General features: G+C 37.1%; 4 protein-coding genes across 5 annotated transcripts in view; 2 read left to right on the top strand and 2 right to left on the bottom strand.

Annotated features, from left to right (window-relative positions):
- The window catches only part of LOC111334481 (uracil phosphoribosyltransferase homolog), a 6,374-nt gene extending 254 nt beyond the window's left edge, over window positions 1–6,120 (top strand). The window contains exons 2-8 of one of the 2 annotated variants that reach the window (XM_022940245.2): window positions 544–586; window positions 681–750; window positions 920–982; window positions 2,499–2,593; window positions 3,107–3,173; window positions 3,876–3,974; window positions 4,499–6,120. In XM_022940245.2, coding sequence (XP_022795980.2) covers window positions 544–586; window positions 681–750; window positions 920–982; window positions 2,499–2,593; window positions 3,107–3,173; window positions 3,876–3,974; window positions 4,499–4,605 — 544 coding nt within the window. In that variant the 3' untranslated portion in view covers window positions 4,606–6,120. Of the gene's footprint in view, window positions 1–543; window positions 587–680; window positions 751–919; window positions 983–2,498; window positions 2,594–3,106; window positions 3,174–3,872; window positions 3,975–4,498 lie in introns of both variants that reach the window. The other variant, XM_022940237.2, reaches the window with a different exon arrangement.
- Window positions 6,121–6,662: 542 nt separating this feature from the next.
- Window positions 6,663–12,133, bottom strand: LOC111335177 (SH3 domain-binding glutamic acid-rich-like protein 3). The gene is made up of 3 exons (XM_022941040.2): window positions 11,972–12,133; window positions 9,579–9,746; window positions 6,663–8,121 (listed from the first exon to the last, which is right to left on the bottom strand). The coding sequence occupies exons 1-3, from the start codon at window positions 12,020–12,022 to the stop codon at window positions 8,056–8,058; spliced, it is 285 nt and encodes a 94-aa protein (XP_022796775.1). The 5' UTR covers window positions 12,023–12,133; the 3' UTR covers window positions 6,663–8,055.
- Window positions 12,134–12,194: 61 nt separating this feature from the next.
- LOC111335167 (SH3 domain-binding glutamic acid-rich-like protein 3) lies at window positions 12,195–15,123 on the top strand. The gene is made up of 3 exons (XM_088729698.1): window positions 12,195–12,515; window positions 14,339–14,506; window positions 14,901–15,123. Exons 1-3 carry the CDS (start codon window positions 12,465–12,467, stop codon window positions 14,964–14,966), a joined length of 285 nt encoding a protein of 94 aa, XP_088585824.1. The 5' UTR covers window positions 12,195–12,464; the 3' UTR covers window positions 14,967–15,123.
- Window positions 15,124–15,569: 446 nt separating this feature from the next.
- On the bottom strand, window positions 15,570–24,648 carry LOC111335148 (solute carrier organic anion transporter family member 4A1). Its single transcript, XM_022941011.2, has 10 exons — window positions 24,518–24,648; window positions 23,052–23,250; window positions 22,453–22,644; window positions 21,698–22,062; window positions 20,996–21,398; window positions 20,441–20,618; window positions 18,207–18,372; window positions 17,407–17,585; window positions 16,719–16,933; window positions 15,570–16,252 (listed from the first exon to the last, which is right to left on the bottom strand). Exons 2-10 carry the CDS (start codon window positions 23,248–23,250, stop codon window positions 16,095–16,097), a joined length of 2,055 nt encoding a protein of 684 aa, XP_022796746.2. The 5' UTR covers window positions 24,518–24,648; the 3' UTR covers window positions 15,570–16,094.
- Between the last annotated feature and the right edge of the window lie 216 nt (window positions 24,649–24,864).

The following is a 24,864-nucleotide window of genomic DNA, read 5'->3' as shown; positions in this document are numbered from 1 at the left end:
GTTTAAGTCTACCCAAAGGATTGATGCAAATCTACCTCAAACGTTAATAATTTTTGTTAAAAGCTTAATGAAGTCACGAGTGATTGCATAGCCATCGTGATGTGCATACAAGCTATCATTAAATTTCATAATTGAGTGAGGTACAAGTTCGAGAGTTGACCTTATGTTCCTTTCCAGAAGACCCGTTTATTGAGAAGCTGGCTAGATGTTTTTGTTTGTTTGTTGTTGTTTTTTTTTACCTCTCTCTTCCATTATTTCCACGCTTCATTGACCTAAGGCATCTCAAGCTCAAAATTGGCTGGATGGGGATAGGTGCTACGCATTTGTGGGGTGTGCTCCACAGTGAGAAGTCTCTTCACAGTTGTTGTGTTTAACACATTTCTAAATAGTAGAAGTTCCTTCCTACTTATCCACTTCTACAAAGATTGTCCTCCGGCAAACCAAGATTACTTATTTGCCCTTTGGCATCTCCAATGTTCTTTTCCTTTGACTGAAAAGTGATATTTGCAAATCTTCATTGGTTACTACCTTTTGTCTTTGTAGAGAAACTGAGAGAGGAGACTTCGTCTTTTATGCTGATCGTCTTGTGAGTGAATTAAACAATGAATCAATATTAGTATCATCCAGGTTTTGATTTTGCAGGTGTTAATAGTCAAAGCTGATTGTTGTTTCTCCCCTAGATAAGACTGGTTGTAGAAGAAGGTCTGAACCAGCTGCCATATGAAACTTGTACTGTGACAACACCCACTGGTAAGATCTTTTTATCCTTGTCAGTGTCAGGAATTGAAAGATTCTGATGCTAAAACTATTTTCGAACATCTAATTATACACATGTGGCTTGAAATACATTCAATAGAATAAGTTAAAGCAAAAATGGTCTTTATCTATTCCCTTTGCTTTGTTCTTTTTATCACCTTAGGAGCCTCATATGAAGGGTTAGCTTTTCAGAGAGGAAACTGTGGTGTCAGCATTATGCGAAGTGGTAAGTGTGAAGTGAGGAAACAACAGAACAAACAATACTTACAGCAACCTAGCATTAATTCATGTAACAAAATAAATAGACACAAACTGACTAAAATGTTAAGAGTGCTCAGGGTTTTTGCAGCACTGCTGTTTGATAATCAATACTTTCCCGAAAACCATTATGACTGTATAACTTGCAATATTGTAATGTACTCAAATTTAGTTACTCTTGACAAAAATGCATGTTCTCTTTCCATGTTTCAATTATGTAAAGGCATGCAGTTACGTCTGGCTTTTCATCATGGACTTCAAATACAGCATACAATTGAGAAGTATAGAAAGCCAACCCTTTTCATTATAAGTGTGATTTTGTGACCTTAGCCATGCAATACCTTATCAGTAATTGATGAAAGAATAATTTTCTACCTCAGTTGACAGTAATGTAGCAATCGGATTGGGCAGTTAGCTATTGTCAATAAGAGTATAGACATCACTGCTTGCATCAACGTGTTGCACAACATGTCACGTACTGAAAGAATCATAAAATATTGTTTATTATTATTATTTTGATGTTGATATTGTGGCAAAAAAACAAATTGACAGCAATTTAATTTAGCATGGTCTGTACTCTTATTGAAAACAATATTTTGTCCAAAAAGAGCCACAGCAGTACAATTATTATTTTTTGGGGGGAATTAAATAAGACTTCTCTTGGGTTACCCTGCTCTCTGTCTTGTTGGCTTTATGAGTATTATTTAACAATTATTCACTGAAGGTGAGCTGAATATCGTCGAATAATCCCCGAGACGAAGTCAAGGGGATTATTCAACAATATTCACTGAACCTGAGGCGAATAATTGTTTTAGTATAATTTCAGAGCTGAACAATAGAGAAATTTCTGAAATCATAAAATTTTAGTAACATTTATTAACATTTTATTTTAACATTTTATATAAACTGCATGGAGCGGTTTATATAGTATCATATAAGGAACCACTCGACCAATCAGATTGCTCAGCTCTGAAACTATACTAATTTTTAATATTCCTGGTACTTACTGAATGATATTTATATTCATGTAGCCACAGTTGTGCAAGGTACTATTACTGCTTTTTTATTTTATTAAAGCGCTACGGAGAACTAGTCGAGCTTAGCACTATATAAATACTTTATTTTTATTTTATTTTTTATTTATTAGTGCACTTAACTCGTTGACAACTAACAGTGACCAGCACCTAATTTCTCCTCATTGTATCACCCCTGAATACCACATCATAGTCACAAAAATAAAAAAAAAATGATCATCAGCTAAAGAAACTCTTGATTGTTAAAGAAATTCTCATCATTAGCTCTTTAGAATATGTACAGGACTGTATGGAGAATGTATTTACTGATGTAAGGGTGTGTAAGGTTAAGAGATGCTAAGAATAGCTTCTCTTTAACAAAATACTTGCAGTAAACCCTTTTCAGAATGCTTAAATTGTAGGTGTTTCCATGGAACTCTTTTTGTTTCCTTTTTTTTTTTTTTTTTAAAGGTGAAGCTATGGAGAAAGGATTGCGTGATTGTTGCCGATCAATAAGAATAGGAAAAATTCTGATCAAAGTCAATGAAGAATGCAAGACACCAATGGTAATGCAGTTTATTAAACCTAGAGCACAGTTTGGTTTAGTGGAAAGTAGTTTGATTTGAAATCTACCAAGAAGTTTATCTTTGTTTAACATTAACATATGTTGTAATTCCAAGATTAAAAAGAGCAGAGAGTGGTCTGTTAAAACAAGTTTTGAAAGTTACCATTGATATTGATTATGACTGAAAACTTGTTTTCAACAAAATTGCAGTGTACAATTTCATTTGATATCAAGTCTCAGTGCATTACTGGGTGATAACTTAAAGGTAATTTACCCCTTTAACTCCCACAAGTGACTAAGACAGAACTTCTTCTTACAATATCATTATATTATCAGGCAGGCAAGTGATGAGAATAAAGACAAATATGAATTAGGGGATTATTAGTTGATCCAATACCTAATTCTCTAAACTAACATCACAAGAATTGTATGGCAGACAGTAAGGAGAATTAGTAATGAGATCTCAAGAGTAAAAGGGTTCATTTACATTTGTTTTGTCTCCTCTTTATACAAGGTCTATTATGCAAAGTTCCCTCCTGGTATTGATCAGAGAAAAGTTCTTCTTATGTATCCTCTCCTGAGTGAGTACAAAAGCATTATACCTTTTTGATTTGATACATATGATTTGAATACTACATGGGCTTGTATAGAAAAGGAATTTCTCTTCCAGTGTTCAACTCTATTTCTCAAAAGTGAGGGCATTTAACAAGTGAGATACTGAGTTGAATACTCCTTGAGAAATTTAATATTTACAAGCAACTGTGTAAAAAAAAATATTATTTTGTTCATTTTATAAACACCACAAGCCTTACTGACAAGAAAAGTATATTTTATCACTGAATCAACTTAATAGAGAGTGACTTGTCAGCTAACTGGCAATATTACATGTAAATACATGTAAAAAGTTAACTTTTCATGTGTGCAGTTACAGCTCTTAGGGTTACAAATCCTTGTAAAACACAGCAGTTTTATAATAAATGTATTTATTTATTTTATGTATATTCATATTTGCTTATTTGTTGTTTGATTGCTTTGATATAAAAGTCGCAAACTCAACAGGAGTTCTTGCCAAATAGGAATGTTTTTTTTATGACAGTATAGGATTTGACAGTTGGAATGTAGTTTTCACTCTGGTGGTGCAAACATATGATTAGTTGATATACATGTAGAGCAATTCCTTTTTCAACTTAACTTGGATAAATGAGAGATGTAGTTGTACAGTATGACATAAATTATTTTTAAGAAAGGGTGATGATCATGAGTCCTTTGATCTTCTTCAGCAGATTCAGGAGCTACTATAATAACAGCCATCAAGGTTCTTCTTGATCATGGTGTTAAACAGGAAAATATTCTGCTTTTGAATGTATTTGCCACCCCAAACGGTGAGTATGTTTAATAAATGACTGGCTTCAGTGAATTTAGATGTCACTCAAAGGTGATGCTCTTTTGTTGGCCTTAGACTTCTTTCACAGTGCTCTGGAAAGAAGTAATTCCTTAGTTTTAACTTGTATATAAATAAATTAATTTCTGTTTGGTCTTTCTTTCATTTCAAATTTATATCCATAGTCATTCCTTGGACATGAACTGGACCAACAGACAGATTGATTAAAATTACTCTCAAAAAAGTGTCTTGATATTCACTGAATCGAAATATGGCATCCAATTTGAATTACCATTGTTTTAGACTTACTAGCCTCGTCTTGACGTGGAAACACAAAAGGATCATCACATTTTTGAGAGGCTAGTCAGTCAAGAACAATGGCAACTCAAATTGGACGCCATATTTCGATTTGGTGTATGCCACAGTGTAAGGTGTAATTCTGTAAATTCAACAAGTAATGAGACTTCTTTTACTGTTTGTAGGCCATCCAGATTTTTCTATAATTATTATAATATGTTTCTGCAGGCGTGAAGCAGCTACTGAAAAACTTCCCATCTGTTACCATTCTGACATCAGAAGTGCACTCAGACTGCCCCTCATATTTTGGACAGAGATATTTTGGAACAGATTAATGTTACAGGAAGATATGGAAATGCATTCTCCTTGAAGCTCTTACTAATCTTCTCTTTACCATGGATTCCACAACAATCACTTGCAGAGCCTTAAGCAGAATCATGAATTTTTGTTTTATTTTGGCATTAAGAACTCAGCATGCTAATGTACATGTACATGAAGCGGATGACAGCAAAATGAGTAATGCAGGAAGAAGCCATCAGGGTTGCTATAAACTGTTGACCCCTCTCCCAAAATTGATTTGGATTAACATGCATTCTCTCCTACAGCAGGAACTCATTATGCTGTAGACAGGTGATGAGAAAAAAACAACTAATCAGGACAAGGGAGTCATGGTGATATACAATGTGCTTAAGTGATTAACAAGGAATCACACAGTAGAGAAAATTGCAAATTAGTTCTTGAGTTGAAAATTTTAATTGAAAACTACTGCATAGGTGTGCTTCAAACCATATTCACACCCTACACAAAACTTTGAAGGAGATCCTGTTTTTAATTTTTTCTACAAGAAGCACAGACACACAGCAACTCGCATTAACTCTGCTTAAAAAGCCAAAATAAAACAATTTTTGCAACAGAAAAAAATACAATTATTTGTAATCTGACTTACAGTCTGCATGGCATGAAACCATCATTGGACACATGCATGTATTGCAATTGTTGCTTTCATATTTGTATGGAAGTTCTCAACCAAATTAAACTGAACCCACTTATTGAACTCAAACATTGAAAATTAAATTTTCATATTACATAAACTTTATGACGCCCCTACTCTATTCTGAGACATGATGAGCTGGCAATGTGTGTGGTAGGAGCTAACACTCAACAGAAAAAATACTAGGCTAGAGAGTGTCAGAAATTGAGCCTGGTATACTCTTTGAGCAGCACTTCCCAAACTCAAAGTACACTTGACCCTTTGACCCCAAAAAGTGACTAGTATCCAATTTCTCCTTACAGTTATCAACTCTGAATCCCACATAAAGGTCACAAAAACAAAGAAAATTATCGCCAACTCCAGAAGCTCTTGATTTTTAATCAAATTCCCCTTGTTGCAGAATATGGATTACCTTTCCTTTACAGAGTGAGTGTTATCAAACCATCTAAGGGTTGGGTTGTGATCAGTGGTCACAATAATCTAACTAATGAAACTTATATTTTCACACCCTTCCGTGTTGGAGGAAATCAATCTGGTTACACACATTTTAATCTGATTAAAATTGGGTCTCTATGAATTTAAGTAATCGCCAGAAATACTTCTGCAGTTACATGCCATTTGACTAGTTGAAACGAGCATTTCTTTCTTCATGGTAGGCTTCTTTACTTTTTTGGAATAGTTTGTTTTTAGTCTTAATGTTCTATCCATTAAGCCGGGATTCAAATTATGGAAGGATCTGTTTGCAGCTAAAATGATGAATTTATTAAATATTCTGCAGTTTTGTTTTTGTCATAACTGCACTTGTAAACATTAAATTGAGATGGAAAGGCAATTAATAAAATTATTTTGTCTCCAACCAGCAGGGAATTCACTCTTCAGGTAGCCTTTTAAAAAAAAATCGTATTGCCATTCATTCAAAGTGAAGGCAAATCAGAAATCATTGCTTTTGACCTGTAAAATTCAACAATAAAATACAAATCAGCCAGTTGCTTGAGTTAATTTAACAACATTTGATTTCAAGTCAAGAATAAACGTTTTTTGCCTTGTCACACACTGTCTTGAATACTAGCCTCATTACAAAAGTTGTACTTGATTTGCATTAACTCCAGTACCCTATGAGAGACTAGAATCTATTTTCTTTTACAATTTCACCCCTCAGTCATATATTTAGGTCATGAGAATAAAGGAAATGATCACAAACTTGAGAAGTTATTTACTCTTTAACAAATTCTCCTTGTCAGCTCTTAAGGAAATGTATGAAGAACAGTGTGGAGAATATGTAAACTGATGTTATGGTGTAAAGGAGTTAATAACTTCCCTCCCCCACCCCCTTATTTAAGGTGAAAGCAACAATTAAGTAAAATCCCATGAGAGGAAAAAGTGCAACACTGAACTGGCAAACAGGCTAAAAATATTAAACTTTATTTTTTCAATTTATGTTTATGCAGATTTGTGGAATTACTTGTTAATGATACAAAACTCTGATTTGGTTTTTAAGAAAATGGGTATCACAGTTTGCATATTGCAAAAGGAAATCTATTGAGCTATAAAATGATTATAAAACTGTCATGATAAAGTCGATCAATCCCCAAGTATCAAAACTGATTCAGTAATGAATTTGTTGAGACTTATAATAATGACACGAGCCCTTTGTGTTCATCAGTTCAAAGTTACTTTGAAGACTTCAAGCAAGATCAATTAATATCGGATTTCAAAGGATGACGGGCTGCAGCCTAATGAGTCACAATTATCCCAACTTAAACGTGTACAATGCAAGGCCTTGGACTACTACTACATTTGCTGGCTTAATAAATACACAAAACGTTGCAGTTTACACTACAATTACATTAAAAAAAGTACCACTGGAATTGAAAAAAATAAAAAAAAAAAACCCTAAGGGCAAGTTATCTGCTAGGTCTAACCTGAACCATGGTTTTAAGCAACCATTGGGTTCCAAGGATTCTCTAAAACAGGGTTGATTCAATTAAATAAATGTTCTTCCACTATTAATTTTGACCCTCTTGGTGCAGTTCACATAAAGATGACTTAATCATATACAATGGCCATTAGAGTATATAACCACTGTATAAACAAGAAGGGATCTCACCATTGAGTCAAATAGTGCAGGATCTAGACATTTCTAAAATAAGTACCTACATGTACAGCTGATATTTAAATCTAAAGGGTCATCTCCTCTGAGTATAAAAGAAGAAAAGGTTAAAATGAAAATTATTGACCCCACCCCAACTCTAAACATGGATTAAGGAGCAAAGATCAATATTATTTGAATGAACCTAAAGAAAAGTCAGATGAGGTGACTAAGGCATTTGTATCAGAGTAACATGAGCAGAGCTGGCTGCCAATTTCACAGTAGTTACTTTAGTTTATCTTAATGTTCCACCAACCCAAACTGTACTAATTAAAACTGTAACTTAGCAATTTCTTGACCATTGGCCAGCCTAGTTGTAGCCAGAATCCCAGTTTCAAAGACATGGAAGGGAACCTGGATTACTAAGTTCACTGGAATCTTCAACTGTAACATTCTTTGCAGACAAAGTATGCTACATCTACTTTTTAAGAAAATGAGAGTAATAAAAATAGTACTTTTTCTCAACAAGTTAATAACAGAGATACGAGTCCCTTGCTGAAGACTGTAATTGCAGTAAGGCAGTCTTGATAAGCATTCAAAGAGCATGTCTTGTGATGAAAAATATATCTGGGTATTAAATAACTAGCTGAGCCATGTGAATGTTTGTCTTCATTTCCAACCTTTTTTTGGCCACAGTATAAAATTTTACTTCAGTTTCAGGAATTCTCCTAAATGTTCTCCTTCAATGGCAGCCTCAAATTCTTCAAAGCCCTGGATTAAAAAAGACAAAGGTTATCATTAGAATTCAGAGTTCAAAGGTAAGCTAAGTTCAATGAGTTAGCTGTTTTCTGATATTTTGAGGATTTTGTAAAAAGAAAAATTTTGAATTTAAATTTATTACATGACTGTGTAATTACCCAATTTGAGCCATTCTTGATCAGTTTGAGCCATTCTTGGGATCAATTTGAGCCATTCTTGATCAGCCATTCTTGAACCAATTCTTGATCAGATTTCTGGTTCAGCAAGTTTTTCCATTTTTGTGAAGCCTAGTTTATTGGTAATGATCCCAATATTTTACATGGTTGAAAGGGTTCTGAAGTCACAGAAGCACATCCTCATCCTGGCAGAAGTTCACAAAGTGCACACCCTCCCCCCCCCCTTAGATTTCTCTTGACATATAGGACAACTTTCAACTGAGTGTCAATTAACCCTTTCACTTCCAAGATCTCATTTATCTGACTATTAATTCTCCTTACCATCTTCAGCTGCTATACAATTCTTATAACATCAGTTTGGAAAATTTGGTATTGGATCAACTACTAACCCCCTAATTGATATTTTTCATTATTCTCATTGCTTGTCTGCTTGATATTGTATTGTTGTTGTAAGGAGAAATTCCGTCTCGATCACTGATAGGAGTAAAAGGGTTTAAAGTAATCTATAGCTGAGGATGCATTTGCTTTAATTCACTTTGCTCCATGATTTGTCTAGAAAACTTTCACACTCACATACAATCACACACAAACCTAAATGAGCCTATTGCAGCTTTTTATTTATTATTTTTTTTCCAGCCTATTGCAACTTGATAACTCACAAGTTTTTTTTTTTGACTTTGGGTTTATCCTGAGAACCCCAGTGATTATTTACTTCTTTTTAGCTGTGGTTCTTTAACAGCCACTTACCCTTGACCCCAAGAGTAAAAGGTAAACTGAAGGTAAAGCCTACTTATGAGCCATGTGGCCCATCAGGCCGGCACTTAACTCCGGTTTCCGTAGCATGAAGCGGCTAGGAGCAATTCTACTCCCTCCTGGATGGGATGCTAGTCCATTGCAGAGCTACCCCTAGCATTAAATTCACAAGTACCCAGTTAATTCTCCTGGGTGAAGAGAGGCACTGTGAGAGTAAAGTGTCTTGCCCAAGGACACCATACAAAGTCCCCAGCCAGGGCTCGAACCCGGACCACTTGATCCAGAGTTGAGCGCACTAACCATGAGACCACCACACCTCCATACACCCCTAGGAGTGACTAGCATCTAATTTCTCCTTTTAACAACACCTTCAAATCACACATTAAGGTCAGGAGAATAAAGAAAATGATCACCAACTAAAGAAGCTCTTGATTGTTAAACAGATTCTCCTTGTCAGTACCTTAGGAAAGTACAGAGAACAGTATAGGGATTATGCAAACTGATGTTAGGGTGTAAAGGGTTAAAATGCATTCAACTTACCCCACAGTATTCATCACCATTGGCAATCTGAGGAGCTAAGGCTCCTTCATCTCCCACAAGTTCCCTCATTTTCTCTAAAGCATCAGAATCTTGTGCAACATCAATTACATCAAAAGGCACTTTATGTGCCTCTAATTGAGTGCGCATGTGTTGTTGACGTTTTTTAGTCTGGACAATGAAAGCAATTGAATGGTCAAAGGAGATCAAGAGAAGCAAACTAAAATAAAAGAGATTAATTAGCTGGTAAATGAAATTTTCTTTGAAAATCTATAATTATACATACAATTTTACATTATTTTCAACATTACATTTGAGCCTCAATCTAACATTTGAGTTAATCTAGTTTAATTAGGCTATAATTCTTAAAGGACAATTCCAAAACTCAAAATTACTGCTTAAAACATTCCAAATTTGATGTTGACAAGATTTAAAATTCTCCATGGTTTAAAAATTTTCAGCTACTGTCATTAAAGATCATGACATCTCTCCCATCCATTGTTACCTTAATTGCCTGAAAGATCAATATTGTTCTTCAATCTCGACAGAATTCTGACCATCCCATACTTAGAATTTTGAAACCCATCTTTAAAACTGGATATAAGTGTTTTCATTCAGCCTTCATTCACCCTCTAATTTTTTGAGCACTTCCACTTTTACCCAATTTCTTCACGCTGCTCCAACCCCAAACATTGCAGCAACATGACAGTCTATGACCAAATGCTAACAGTAAGGGTTTTATGCCCTTATCTTTATGGATAATCTGTGAACTTTTTTTTTTTGAGGTGATTCCTCAGTATTGAATTGCACAGTCATCCTGTACTGCACATAAAAATCATGTAATAAGCCAGCACACATTCAGAGAACATGGTTATAGGAATGGTTTTTCAATCAATGGACCAAGTTAAGGGGTGCAATGGTCTTTAGCTCATAAACAAGCATGTATTTTTTATTGCATAATTTTGGTGTACAAATTATCCCCTGTAAATTGGAGAAATTAAAAAATTCATCAAAGAGAAAAAAAGATTAAGCATAAAACATTCATAAAAACCAATTATGCAAATTATGCAAAGTATAACCTTGAAAGCAGTGACAATTTGAGTCTGATGTTTGAAACTGGGTGATTTTTCCTCAAATTATATAAATATATATATATATTGTGGGAGGAAAAAGACAAGTAAACTACAAGTTCATCCCTACAAGCCTGTTTCGTGGTCGCCCACTCATCAGGGGATTTAATGAGAATAAACTTTACCATTGCTTATATACAATATAATTTGCATGATCTAACTAGTCTAATTTATATATATATATATATAATTGTTCTATATGCTCGAGAATTTCTACCCATCAAGTTTTTTTCATTGTTACTCTTTCAGCTACTGCAAAATGTACTGTGAACCAATGAAATAATGTGTGTGATTAGTCCCACTGCAGGCATAAATGGGTTAAATTTGAACTGTCATATCTCTAAACCATTAGTGCAGTGATCTATCTTTTTTATTGTATTTTTCTAGACAGACATTAGTAGGGAACATTTGAGGAAAGTTAAAAAACAAATTGTTCTATAACTTTTTCTTTTCTGAGGAATCACCTTAATCTCCTGTAGACAATAGAACATTTTAAGATGCCAGAAACTAGGACTATAGTTTGTCCTTCTAAATGTCCAAACTTTCAAACTTGTATATGTGGTAACCTCAATACTACGTTTTGATCCGAAAATGAAACTCTTTGTCTCAAGCAGTATCGGAAAACAATTTTTGCCATAAGAAATAGCCATAAAATATCACCTTGTCTCAAATTTCAATACCATAGGAATGCTTAATCACATTTGACTTATCCGTTAAATAATGGTGTTGAGCTTACTCCAAAGTAGTTAAGTGAATTAATTTAATCGGCACATCTAAAATATGTGATAAATTTAGACATCAGAAGTTAATTTAAATCACGAGATAGTTTGTGAAATCTGCACAAATACAGACACGCATTGTGATTATCTGCCACTAAATGATATGTGAAGATAACAAAGCTCGGGTTGTTTTGATGTTCTCGAAGATCCCTTGTGGTCGAATATCTGTACAAATATGCTAAGTCTTCCAACCCAACAGGCTGGATCGCTGAGAAAATAAACTTTTAAAATATTCGTCTAGCTAAAGGTTTCCGTTTCAAAGCAAAAAGAACTCGAAGCGATAGAATCCTTATTTTTCGCGAAAAGACTGAAGAGTGATTCTTATGAGAACTTTCACAGTCATGATCCTACTGAATCGTTCCTTGAAGCACAAATGAATTATTCATTCAAGCATTGTAAATTGATCTTGGAAAATTTTTGTTTTAAACTTCGGCATGTAATGTCGCCTAGAAACTTGTATCCTTGGTTTAAATCATCTCATACTTACCTCCTTGTTTCCTGAGATATCGGAGACGAATAAGGTAACTTTTCTACTCATGATTCAAACGAAAGTGTTCTTCAGATTGAGTGAAATGGGAAACAAAGCGTAAACTCAGCGTCAACCCACAGACTACACCCCCTGCAACTCGTGGCAGGCGGCCACTGCTTGGACGGGGAAAACTGGTTACAAGAGTAATGTTTCACGCTTTGAGACATGTGTGACTTCGTGAGACCCGTGATATAATCCTCTCGGAAAGGTTGTATTAAGATCTGGTTGATAAGAAAACAAGCGAATAGCCTTCCCTGGCAAAGGATTTGGCGTTGCAGGTAGATTTATGACCTGTTAGGGCGGAAGTTGTTGTGTGACAAAAGGATTGATTGGCATCGAGACCAGACCTTGAATTTCCAGTTGTTTCCTCTAGCTTGAGGGAGGATCTAGAAATTGTTGCGTTTTATTCGAGGAAGGATTTGACGATTTGTACTGAAGCTTTACACCGAAGATGGCAGACAGGATCAAATTATATTTGTCGTCTGTCTCTAGTAATTTAGAGGTGAGTTCGGCGCAAATTGTACTATTTTCTTCTTTGAATCTCTAGCTTTTTCCACGAGGGTGTTGTTTTCTTGTAATGTGATAAACTGACTACACAGTCTATTGCAATGACAGAATCTTTCTTTGGTTCTGGCTACGTGTTCCTAATATTTTAATCTCGAAGTAACTTTAAGCTGTATTTGTATACAACAATTGCTTTTCCAGGGGGTTCGAAAGTTAAAATTGATACTTGATACGGAGGGTGCAGTAGTTCAAACTGTCTCCATTTTAGATTTTATGAAAGTGAATTTAAATGTATTTTCTCGTAATGTATTTGAAAGCAACTTTCTAGATTATAGGTACTCAGCAACGTGTCTCAACGTGACGTTAATTAGTCTATATGATAAGAGTGACCTCGGGCGAACGGGAGGAAGTCAGGCGTCTAATAGCTGTTGAACATGGACGTGAAGACAGAATTAACATTTCACATTATCAATATTTTTAAGCACCATCGATGCGAATAATTTTTCTTCATCATATCTTGTGTAAAAAATAGAAGTGTATTTCCTTTAAGCAAGTACTTGGAAAGAATTCAAACACAGCGCAAAAATTATTTCCAAATACAAAAGATGTTACAGTATTTGTATATATGATTTGATAACCCATCCATAATTACAATGTTGTGTGAGAAATATTTTCTGCGATCAAGATAGTGTTAGCAGATTTCAATCGATATCTACAAAGTTTAAAGACCTTGTTTTGGCAAGCATTTAAGAACAACAGCAGCATGCTACATTCACCCTCACAGCATTCATATTAATAACTCACAATTTAATATTTGTTTTTTGCTAGAAGTTGATTTTTTATGCAAGATCTCAGTAAGATTTTTCCTTTAGACACTAGACCTCTGAGGATGATATGAGCTTCATTTTTATCTCTATTTATATATACTTACCAAGTGAACATTATTTAGAGATTTAATCCACAGGCATGTATTTGCAATCCCTCAGACAGGGATGAATGTAGGATCTTTCATTCTTGGTCCCAGGACCTTCTTCTGGTGAAGTGTAGTGTGATCATCTACTGGCAGGTGGAGATAGAGTTGAAAGCACCATTGTTGGTGGGGATTAGGTCCATCATCTTGGAGGTCATATTCAGTTTTTTTGAAAAGTCATTCACAGCCACCAACAATGGTACTTTTTAAGATCTTCCTCTGCTGAGTAACCACACTTCATGATTCATTGTTACTCCTCTGGACCCAGTTGTTTAAAAGACAGTCAGTGAAAACCCAGGATTATAATTGGAAATTGTCCATGATTTGTCACAAAGTAAGGTGTTTATTATGGCTTACATTTCTGAGGGTTTGACCTCAGTGTAAGACAAAAACTGTGAAGCAACAAAACTAAATAAAAAATTTTCAGCTAACCCCAGGTTAGCTTAACCATGCTTTGAACAACTTGGCCCTGGGTTCTTAACCCACTTTCATCATATAGAACTTATTATTATTTTATATATATATATATATATAGGAAAAATATTGTAGTACACAAGGACGGACAACTTCGAGCTAAGAAAGACATATACTCAAATAAAAAGTCTAAGAAAGTTTAATAAAATATGTTTCGGTCCGAGACCTTCATCAGTTATAATACCTATAAAATAGAGATAGAAATGATAAATGATGATGTCTTTAAAATTTAGTGTACCCAGAATTTCACATGTACCGATACTGTTTTTTTTTTTCTTTTGTTTGAAATGTTGTATACTGTATTCACATGACTTTTACATTATATGGATTGTGGCCACAAAACTTTTTGTATAAGTTATATGTTGGCTTCTTTCCAGACCAAGAAACACCAGCAGAAAATTGTAATGATCATGGATAGCAAGAGAATTGATTATGACAAAATAGATATTGCTGCCAATGAAACATCAAAGACAAAAATGAGGGAGGTGATGGGTGATCCAAAAGGTTTGCCTCCACAATTGACAAAAGGTGATCAACACCTTGGGGTGAGTAAAAGTGGATGTATTGCTGCTCTTTGTTAAAGATGCTTTTACTGATTATGCAAATGCATTGACATAGTCAGTGTGACACTTGTGATCTCATAAGTACACATGTGGCATATGGGGAGTTAGAACCTGGAAATTACACTGAATCCTTGCAATTGAAGCTTGTCATCTTACCACATTAGTCATTTTGTTATCAGTCAGAACCATTTTCTCTGGAATAAATTAGCAAAACTGTCAAACTTGTACTTTTGAATACCTGTGCACAGTGACCTAATGTATGCTATGAAATGTGATGTAGATCTGTCAGTTATGAACTAAAACAAACATACATTAAGCTATTCAATGTAAGATTAAAGGCAAGTATCATCAACAACTTTAATGCCTATCTTTGTAGGGCTTTGCCGAGTTTGAAGCTGCGGTGGAAAATGAGGAGCTCATGATTTTTTTGAAACTAGAGTAAATGAAGTAAAATCCCCAAGATGCAAGCTTGTGCAAAAGTCAGTTGCCATGTGTAGCTCAATGTTACAGTTTAAGTTAATGTGAATTAATGACCAAAGAAAATTTACTTCCTTTAAGTAGCAAAAAATGTGAATAATAAAACCATTGTTTAAGTGTGATGTGAAGTATGACTTTTTTTTAGCAGGAACAAGTTAGTGGTCCTTTGAATTCTTGTTCAGCCACATGTACATGTAGTGTCGTTAGTAGGAAAATCCTGCAATGGCAGGGGTACAAAATGTATGTGTTCTTTCACGAACAAAATGTGAGGTCCATGCCCACAAAATAAAACCATTGAAACTTTGCAAACAGTACAATTTTGTTTCACAGCTGTCCTATTATTGAATGCCATTGTTCATGCATGAATATCATCTCTTCAAACTTCTGAATCAGAAGTGATAATGCAATATTTTTAGTTCAAAAAGGTTCTTTACAGGATAGCATGTTTTTCCAGCCGGCTCTATTCATTGATATTGAGTTCCTGTTGCTGTTCACATCATTTACAGATCTATAACATATGCTCTGAGACAGTTGGTTTCTGGAGCAAAAACAAGCTAAGTTCACCAGCTTGTAGCTAAAAAAATTACTTGTTTATTTGATTTTATATTTGTTTTTATAGCAATGAGTGTGTAAGTAAGTGTCCAAAGAGGACAGTATTTATGACAAGGTAATTGGTTAAAAACCCTTTCTGAAGCTAGCCAATTACTTTGACAAGTCAACAGTATTGACTTGACTTCCGTTTCAAATTTGCATAGAGAGGAGAACCCTCGGCTGTAAACAAATCTCTGCGAACTATTTTACGGATTTGTAAACGAATGCAATCAGTCTGGAGTTTGGAAACAAGAATTCGTGCCAGAGCAAATAGACGGGGTGTAAGAATACTACCAAGCTCATACCCAGAGCCTCACCAACCAACGTATTTATGCGCGATTTCAAAACATAAAAGACCCTGGGGACGAGTTTGGAATGCTACTTGTTGCTTGGTAAATTCGGAAGTACAAAACGCGGGCTGCCACAGCTCTTTCGCGGACACAATTAACTAGTAGTTGCTCTGTAGACTTCAGTGTTGTTATTTTGGCCTTCGAAGATTTTATCACACGGTGGATTCAAGTTGTGCGTCATCGTTATCGTTGTTATCAAGTTTCTCGTGATCATTCGTGGAGATTTCTTGTCTGCCGCTCTGGTCTTCCTCTTCTTGGATGGTGGCCTTGCAAAACCAGAATGACAAGAAATAGAAAATAAAGGCGAAACCTGAAAGACAAGACATAAATAAAATGTAGGATGACGATTAAAAACAGCCAAGTTAGACTGCAACATCTGAAAAGTAGTTCTAAAGTTATGCCACAAATTATTGTATACAGGGAAAAGTTTTGTTCTTCAACCTATATGTCAGGCAAAACTATTGGACATCTCTTATCTTAGGAGTAAATTAGGTGTTGCTTGTTCTTTTGGACCACCGTGAATCTCACAAATGGAAGAAAACCAAACGTTCAGTAACGCGAGAGGCTCTTAACTGGAGCGTCAACATGAAGCGTCAAGATAGGCCTTTCCCTCCCCAGGGAGAGTATGCCAGTTTATCGCAGTTTATCTCCCTACCCTCCTGGTGCATACTCCTTGCTGAACCCAGGTCAGGGTTCTCTAACCCAGAGCTCTCGACCTGAAGAACTGTACGCCAACCGTTAGGAAGACGTGTTTTTCATAGACATACGAAGCTAACCTGTGAAGCTAAAACCTGCGTATCCAAGCCGGTTTGTCAGCTTGTCAATCTCGTAAAATTGACAGTTGCCTCTCTTTCCACAGCTCTCTCCCCATTGGACACAGGTTCCATCAAAAATGGCGCCGAAAAGAAGCGGTCCTGGTAAGAATCCAAGACAGCGCTGGATTATAAACTGGAAGCCGAGGGCGTATGCTCTCTGGTTGTAAGGGACACACCTAGAATGAAATAGTCACATCTTTAAGTCTAGTTTGCCATACACGAGTTATAACTTTCCAAACAACGAGGAGGTATCTTAATTTGTACTGACGGGTTCTGTAACAACCTTCCTTCTGAGACTCGGGTTATTGCCAATCGTATCCCATCTAAGTTTCTTCAAAATCGGTAGATTACGTGGGGGTTAATAATTTTATAGATGTTTATTTCTAATTTTATGACTAATTAAAAGAATTTTGAAATTGTGTTTCCATTCCTTAGCCTCCAAGTAGGGGTTCGTTTGTTGTCCACATTTCAAGGTTTATGAACGTTTTCAATGGATACCAGACTAACAATATAAAAAAAAAAAGTGTCGAATATAATCTTGGATTGCAAACATCTGGATTTTTTTTCTATCAAGAACTCAGTTGGAGTTTCAGTTTTGGTTTTGCGACACCCAATCGAAATGAGCTCCATCTATTCCTTGGTGACTTACCTTAGCACCACTGTCTTGTTCGCTACAGCCGTGATAAATACAGAAAACAGCACCAAGACAAGGAAGACTACAAAGGCAATGTAGGTCAAACAGCCAGACGTATTTCCACAGTAGCCCTTCACAGCTGAACCCCTGCTTGAATTGCCTTGTGGTTGAATACAAGAACAGTTTGTAAAAGTCTAAGGAATGAAAAAAGGAAAATTCAAAGATAGGCCATGATATTCTATTCAGAACTATATCTAAAACTTTTGTTCCACAACACATACAACACCTTTACATCCTGAACAGAAATTTTCAAAAGGCTCGTGAACACCGATTATTTGGTTAAAACACGTAATTACATCAGAGGCACTTTCAGTGGACTGTCGAAAGTGGTTCGGGATTGCGGCTTTCGTTTCGCTTTACCTCTCTCTGTGATTGGTCAAGACAAACTGCGCCACCATCTCAACCAATCACATGCAAAACTAAAACCAATCAACTCTTGGTCACTCGCTTTTTCCTGCGCTTCCGGCAGAATGCATAATTTTACTTCAAGTTCTCATTGGCTAATACTGATATCAACTTAGCTCTGACTGGCATTGGCGAAATCTTTTCTAGAGTTCTGGTACTCCTTCTTTCAAGGGAAAAGTAAATCGTCTCTCAAGAGTGTTGGTAAGAGAAAAAGAAACCTGAGTCTTGAATCCGGACATCTTGGATTTCAGATCCTGTGGTCACGGGAACGTAAGTTTTGTCTTTGTCCCTCGCTCGTAACAATTGAATAACACATCTTTATCATCCAACAGAAAAGTATAAAAATTAACCGTCTTTCTTGATCCATGTACGTCTTCATTCTTCATATTTTTACAACCAGCATGACAGGGCGAAAAATACGCCAGGTTATTCTCTCCACAAACGGGATTGATGGCGGCCAGCGAGCAGCTACAGTTCAGATTACAAGCCACCTGCAGTCCATTCTCTCCAGGAGCACTAAAATAGGTTTCAGAAAATAAGTACATGTACAGAGAATTTTAAAATTTTACCGAGCCATTATCTCAAAATAGTTTTACCTTCTAACCACAAGCTTAGCTCAGGTTGTAGAGCTCCGGACTACCGTGCGGGAGGGTGAGGGTTCGAGCCTCGGACCGAACCAACACTAAGGGTTCTTAAAATAACTAAGGAGAATGCGCTGCCTTTGCTATGGCATCTCCGACTGTATAAACGTTCTTGTCTTCTCGGATAGGAACGATAAACTGTAGGCCTTATCTCCTGCATCTTCTCAACCTCTGCACTCACCAGCTGGCTAACAGGAGACGATTAATAATAATAATAATAATAATAATAATAATGATGAAGGTCTTTATTAAGAATTATTGTGCAAACAGACGTGCAACAATTAACATGAATAGAATGAATAAGGAAAAATAAAAGGTATTAATTGCTATTGAAAAGACATCTATTAATAAAAACTGATTTAAAACGGCTTGTCTGAACCTTAGGTAAAATACAATTATGCGACCTAGTTCTCAACTGCCGTGTTCTCTGGGGAGGTAAGAGATCGCTGAACGCAGTGTTGGTGGAAGAGATCCTTTGCCATAATTGAGTTAACCGCCTCCCGGTTAGCTCAATGGATAGAGCGCTGGACTGTTGTGCGGGAGGTCGAGGGTTCGAGCCCCGGCCGGACCAACACTCAGGGTCTTAAAATAATTGAGAAGAATTTGCTACCTTTCTATAACATCAAGAAATGGTTAGATATTCTAGTCTTCTCGGATAGGGACGAATAAATGGAGGTCCCGTCTCCTGCAGGGTTGGGGGTAGGAGACGTTAATTTCCCACACACGAGATTACTGTGTGATGGATGTCCTCCCCTGGGGTGGGATGGGTGGGATATAGGGCGCACTTAATTTGGAGCCTCGCTCTGTTGTGCGACCCTCACCACACTCTGGTGAAAGTGATTAAATTTCTTATCTCTATTTCAACGGATATCCAAGATACTGTGCTGCTTTAATCAGTAACCCAGCTTATAACACGAGTTGAAATTTAAGAGGGGGCGTAGCTCCCGGGGATGTAGTCTGGCCTTGTTTTCCTTTGTTTTCCTTTCAAAAAGGTTGTAAACTGCTTAGTGCAGTCTGGTTGAAGTTTCCCGCAAAGTAATACAAAGCGTAATAGAGCATATTCATATGGAGAATGGGCGATAGAAATGCATCATTATCATTATTATCATTATCTTGATGAGTTGGTAACAAGTCAGGTTACCCTTGAGGAACGGTTATCTAGCGTCCACTCCAAGAGAAGCATTAATAGCATATGCAATAGGAACCGGAATAAACTTCGGCGTAAAAGCGCTATTTTGCTTGTAAGACTTGTACCCTCTCTTTAACCTAACCTGTTTTTTTAATCTAACCTGTTAATATCTAATCTTAAAGTGCACCTAAACCCAAAAATTTTTTCGCGCAGTCTGCATTTCACACATTTTCACTTGTTTGGGAAGGTTTTCGTCGATATTGTCCGAAATTTGCCGACTAGGTGTGTCGTACGAGGAATACATGAAGCGAGATACACTCTTGCAAATTTCGCACGTTGCTACATCCTCGTGCAACACACTTAGTCGGCATATTTTGGACAAAGATTGATAGTTTCTAAAGAAACTGTTTGGGGCTGCGTCGGTAGGGGTAACGAAATAATTTGGATATATCAACAAAGTTGAAATGGTAAATTGGCCACCGTAACGATTACAAAAGCTGACGTTTCGAGCGTTAGCCCTTCGTCGGAGCGAATATTGGACAATATCGACGACAACCTTCCCAAACAAGTGAAAATGTGTGAAATGCAGACTTTCGTGTTCTCAATTTGACGTCACTTACCTGCTAGAACCATTCCTCTTTAAACTCGGTCGTGAGCCAAGATGGCGGCCGATTTTCCGCATTTTGACTGGGCACAGAAAATTGAAGATTTGAGCAAATAAAAAATTTTTGCACAGAAATACTCCAAAAATACGCTTATTTCGTTAAGCGAAAAAAATTTGGGGGTTTAGGTGCACTCTAACCTTTAATCTAACCCGTTTTTGTAAGGAGCTGTTATTCCTGTTACATCCGGTACATCGCATCCTGGAATGAACCACGCAGAGCTTCCTATGACAGTGAAAATTGAGGCGATAACTAAGAATCTTGCTGCCATTTTCAACGACGTCTTCAGGTCAAATCGTCGAACAAGCACTCCACCCAAAAGCACACCACCTAAAAAAAATAATAGTGTTATTTCCGCATTCTTCACCGCCTGTGATGCACGTTCAAGTGGTCTAGGAGAAATTGGGGAAACTATACATGCTTTGATTGGTTTTGATCCTGGATGAAATTATAGTTGCGAGGATGGCGATTGTTTTTTAGATGGCTAATGAGAACCGATGCAATCTCGAATCGGATAATTTTTCGACATTCAATCAGTTAATTTCTATATAGTCGAGGAAAAGTTTGAAGGTAATGTTTCTTGCAGGGCCTAAATTTCCCAGAAAACTTTATCAAAGTATAGCAGCAGAAAATCATGTTCGCGGTTGTGAAATTGAATCAATGTCAGACATTTTAAAACCTGTCACCAAGTACGGTTACATACTTACCCAAAGTCCCCGGCACGAGAATTACCCCAATGATGACTCCTGAAAGGAAGGCGCTTAGTCCAAACTTCAACTGAAGAATCTTTGCAATGAAAGAAGCTATTCCAGCGCCAAATAGCGAACCGGATGTTGTGGCCAGCGTGTTGAAGATAAAAACAGGTGACTTGATTAACTGCATTGTAGCTGGTAAGAGGTCCTTCAGTTTTCCCTTAATTCTTTTGTCTTCCTTCGGCACATAACCTTCTTTAAGAGCCTGTTCGCGAATACGTCGGGCCCCAGGTAACTCTCGAGGGAACCCAAGAATAAGACCTGAAATAACGACAAGAATAGAGCCCCCAGCCAGGTACCCCAGCCACCACGCTCCTATCCATTGGGAGTCCTTTGGGGTGAGATTTAATCCTTCTGGCTGTCAGGTTGAAGAGGACATGTTAGTTTTGATCATTAATGAACGCTTTATTGAATATTTGCTTTTACTAAAGAAAGCAAAAGGTATGTTTTAACCCGTTGCTTTTGAAAAACTTTCAGAAGAAAGGGTAATCGCGGCCTATTAATTACTGAGTCAGGGCAAATAAGAAGGTATTGTTAGCTGACTAGTAATTTCCCAGAAAGTGGCGTAGTAGACCCTCGTTATGTTGTAGTACACTGATAACAAGAGACAAGCGCTCTATCTGGTTCGATCAGACAGAAATAACTGAATATATATACCTGTGTGACGTCAATGTAAATAGTCAGCAGTGATCCACCCGTGACGAAACCTAATCCAGGCCCCAACAAAGTCATAGAAAAAAAGATAGCGAGATACACTGGTGACGACTTTGGGTGTACGTTCTCATCAAGATAGGCAGGTCCCAGGGTAAACAGCGGTGTTGCTCCTGCGCCCATGAGCAATTGAGCCACGAAAAAGATGAATAGGTAGTACCACTGGCCACCATAGTCATCAAAGCAAAATTCTGAGGTGTCATTTCCGCTTAACCGGCAAACGTCACCGTCGATGAGTCCTCCGGTTGAAGCCAGAGGCTGGTATCGTCCAACAAGGCCTTGTGGAAGGATGAATAATAAGCACCCTATACCTGTGGTATTGATAATGCTTGTTAATGTATCGGTGCTTTACTTGTAAAGTCATTTTTAACATAAAAGCCGTGCCAAGACTTTTCAAGATTGTCGTCTACAATTCGCGCAAATAAATAATCTTCCTAAATAATCATCGTAGTCTTGTTGCGTTTGTCTTCAAAAGTAAAGCACTAAAATTCTAGGGTTCCTGTCTTTCCGTAGACATTTTCTGTATCCCAGAGGCAACTCAAATTATTTCGATCTTTCTCCTTTAGTATTTTTCATTTCAACCATTTCTTTTTGTTCGTTCTTCTATTGGCAAGCTCTAATTTGGTTACTAGTCTCCTCCGTAAGGACCCTAAACTATGCATACCAGCGCATTGCATGTTGCATGAAATTCTCTGCTTTACCTGTAATAATGGAGCCATATCCGAGCCACTTTATCTTATTCCCATATGTTCCATAAAAGCTAACCAGCGTAGTTAATAAGACTCCTGCGATATCATTGGATGCTGCAACGAATCCCGCCTCAGCGCTTGTAAGCTGAAATCTCTTCTCTAAAGTCAATAGGAACAGATTGGTGAAGCCGTTTACTGTCATACCTATAAAGATAAAATGGAAACAATGATAAGGTAACAGTGTCTATTACAGTGAAACCTTCTACTCACGAATCAAAGATTGCAAATCGATTATGGCATACTGGCTGTAAACTGCCCCTGTTTCCGACATGAAACTAGCGGCCAACAGAAAGCAAAATACCAAAATGACGGTCTTGCTGTGCATTGTTGAGAAGTATATTGTTTCAAATAAAATACTGGGGGGGGGAGATGGAAGGAGGGGGAGGGGAGAGAGGAGTAATCAAAGCAGCACACTGATGCCGCATATTTCCCTTGAGACGTAACAAGTAAAACTTAATCCCCGAAGTTATGATAATTTCTAGCAGTTGTAAACCTAAGCGAAAACTTTGCAAAGTTGGACACAACAGTTCGTGCTGGTTATCCGGTCGTACCTTGAATAAAGGAGAAAAACGCTATGGCAACTACAAAACACTTGGCACTCAAAAGGAACTGTAAACACTGTGGCTTGAAGCTTCCCCAGCCGTAACGAAAATCTTCTTCCTCTGCATCCTGCTCAACGTCAGTGTCAACATTCAATGGGGTCTCCTCTGTGTTATCGTCATTATGTACCTGGCCATTCGTTTCACTCATCTCAAAAAAGAAAGGTAATTGAGAAACTATTGATTATAAAAGTTCAGGGTATGCTGTAGGAGTGCTCCTCCCCTAACACCTTCAGGTAAAGCGGAGAGGCTTTGCACTTAAGTGTGACTTAGTATTTGATTAGGTGTCTCAAAGTTCTTGACGTTGTTAGTTTGTTGGAATAAAGGAAGCACTGTTTGGTTACGTAACCAGAGCTGGTTAGACTCTCAGCACTTGACTGGCGTTATCTATTTTTGCCTGTTTGTGCTTGCCCATTGTCCGGTTTTGTAGCTGTTGCACTGTGACAAAGCATCCTTTTGTTTTGGCGATTGGCATATTTTTTGTCGCAAAAGATAGAGACTGCTCGTGAATACTGCTACCACGGAAATTGTATTTCAGTCCGTGTACCAAGCCGGGAAAATTTGTAGTGTTCCAAAGAGTGCTTCTGACCCTCCGATTAAAACTTCAGACGCTCTAGCGGTGATGTTTCAACAGACTGTAAGGTTTTGCACCCAAGGATTGCGTAACCTAATAACAATGTAAATATCTAGGATTTTTGCGTCACGCAATAAAAATCAAGAAAACAACTCTTGGAAGTGACAGCGGCTGTGAAAAGGGAAATGAAAGAACACGATAACGTGACTCAAATATTGGATTTGGTGAATAACTAAAAAGGCATATCACACGATTCGTTGAGTTGCGTTACACGAAAATACCTTATCTGTCAGCATCACAATATTTTGATTCGTTATCACCTCAAAAATAAACAAAGAGCTTAATTTTGGTTGTGATAAAAAAAGGTAGTGCCGAGTTCGTCCGGCGTAGCGACTTGTTGTGCTGCAGAAATGGCTTCAATATCCTAGGGAAAACCCTGCACCTCTATGCAAACTATGTCATTTTCACGGCAAATTAAAGTTAATTTCAACTCCGTGCGCTTTGGAATAATAATTAATCCGCCCTTTGTTTACAATCGATTCTTTTCAGCCTTGCGTGTGAAATCAGTGAGTCTGAAATAACATGCCCAAGCATGTCACCGAGAATTTACTCTAAATCGTGAAAAAATAAAACTTTAGTCAACGAAAAGTTGTCAAACTTCTATTAACTACGTGTGCAATATTTCAATATAACCAAAATATCAAGTCCTGTTCGAGAATCATCAAACAAAAACGACGTAACGAAAACAAATCTTGAACCAGCCTATCTATCAAAAGCCTGAAGAATTTGTAAGTCGCTCAGGACTTTATATGGAGCTCGAAAACGCGAAAGCATTTCACCTTACCTCGGATGACTTTTCCTTTTTAAATAGCACAGTCACGTTAACAGAGCAGCCGACGGAAATGAGCTGACAAGGTTGACGATAGTTCAATTAATACCCTGCCAATGAACCGTAACGAATCTCTCAACCAATTAAGATTGCTTGCCGCACTCCTTTCTCCCTCGGGTGCACACAGCTCTACTAGGGAGCTGATATCAGGCAACGTAAAAACCTGCATGTAATTGTTGTGAAAGGAAAAATCTTTTCATGGTGAAATGATCTTCAAAAGAATTTTCCTTGAAGAGGTCGGATGAAGTCGGAGTTCATATTAAACCACACATAAACACAGAAGGCGAGGGTTGCGCTTGTGC

Source organism: Stylophora pistillata, chromosome 8 (genome assembly GCF_964205215.1).
Source record: "Stylophora pistillata chromosome 8, jaStyPist1.2, whole genome shotgun sequence".
Classification (NCBI taxonomy): Eukaryota; Metazoa; Cnidaria; class Anthozoa; order Scleractinia; family Pocilloporidae; genus Stylophora; species Stylophora pistillata.
The sequence above is the reverse complement of the archived record's forward strand: the minus strand, read 5'-3'. Positions and strand labels throughout refer to the sequence as shown.

What these genes read in the sequence shown, in the direction of transcription:
- LOC111335177 (XM_022941040.2), bottom strand. Translation starts at nt 12,022, where the DNA reads ATGAGTAGAAAAGTTACCTTATTCGTCTCCGATATCTCAGGAAACAAG. An exon ending in ATATCTCAGGAAACAAGGAG is followed by an intron (nt 9,747 to 11,971) that starts GTAAGTATGAGA and finishes TTCATTGTCCAG; the next exon opens with ACTAAAAAACGTCAACAACA. An exon ending in ATGGTGATGAATACTGTGGG is followed by an intron (nt 8,122 to 9,578) that starts GTAAGTTGAATG and finishes TTTTTAATCCAG; the next exon opens with GGCTTTGAAGAATTTGAGGC.
- LOC111335167 (XM_088729698.1), top strand. Translation starts at nt 12,465, where the DNA reads ATGGCAGACAGGATCAAATTATATTTGTCGTCTGTCTCTAGTAATTTA. An exon ending in CTGTCTCTAGTAATTTAGAG is followed by an intron (nt 12,516 to 14,338) that starts GTGAGTTCGGCG and finishes GCTTCTTTCCAG; the next exon opens with ACCAAGAAACACCAGCAGAA. An exon ending in AAGGTGATCAACACCTTGGG is followed by an intron (nt 14,507 to 14,900) that starts GTGAGTAAAAGT and finishes CTATCTTTGTAG; the next exon opens with GGCTTTGCCGAGTTTGAAGC.
- LOC111335148 (XM_022941011.2), bottom strand. Translation starts at nt 23,250, where the DNA reads ATGAGTGAAACGAATGGCCAGGTACATAATGACGATAACACAGAGGAG. An exon ending in AACAAGACAGTGGTGCTAAG is followed by an intron (nt 16,934 to 17,406) that starts GTAAGTCACCAA and finishes ATTTCATTCTAG; the next exon opens with GTGTGTCCCTTACAACCAGA. An exon ending in CGCAGGTTTTAGCTTCACAG is followed by an intron (nt 16,253 to 16,718) that starts GTTAGCTTCGTA and finishes CTTGTCTTTCAG; the next exon opens with GTTTCGCCTTTATTTTCTAT.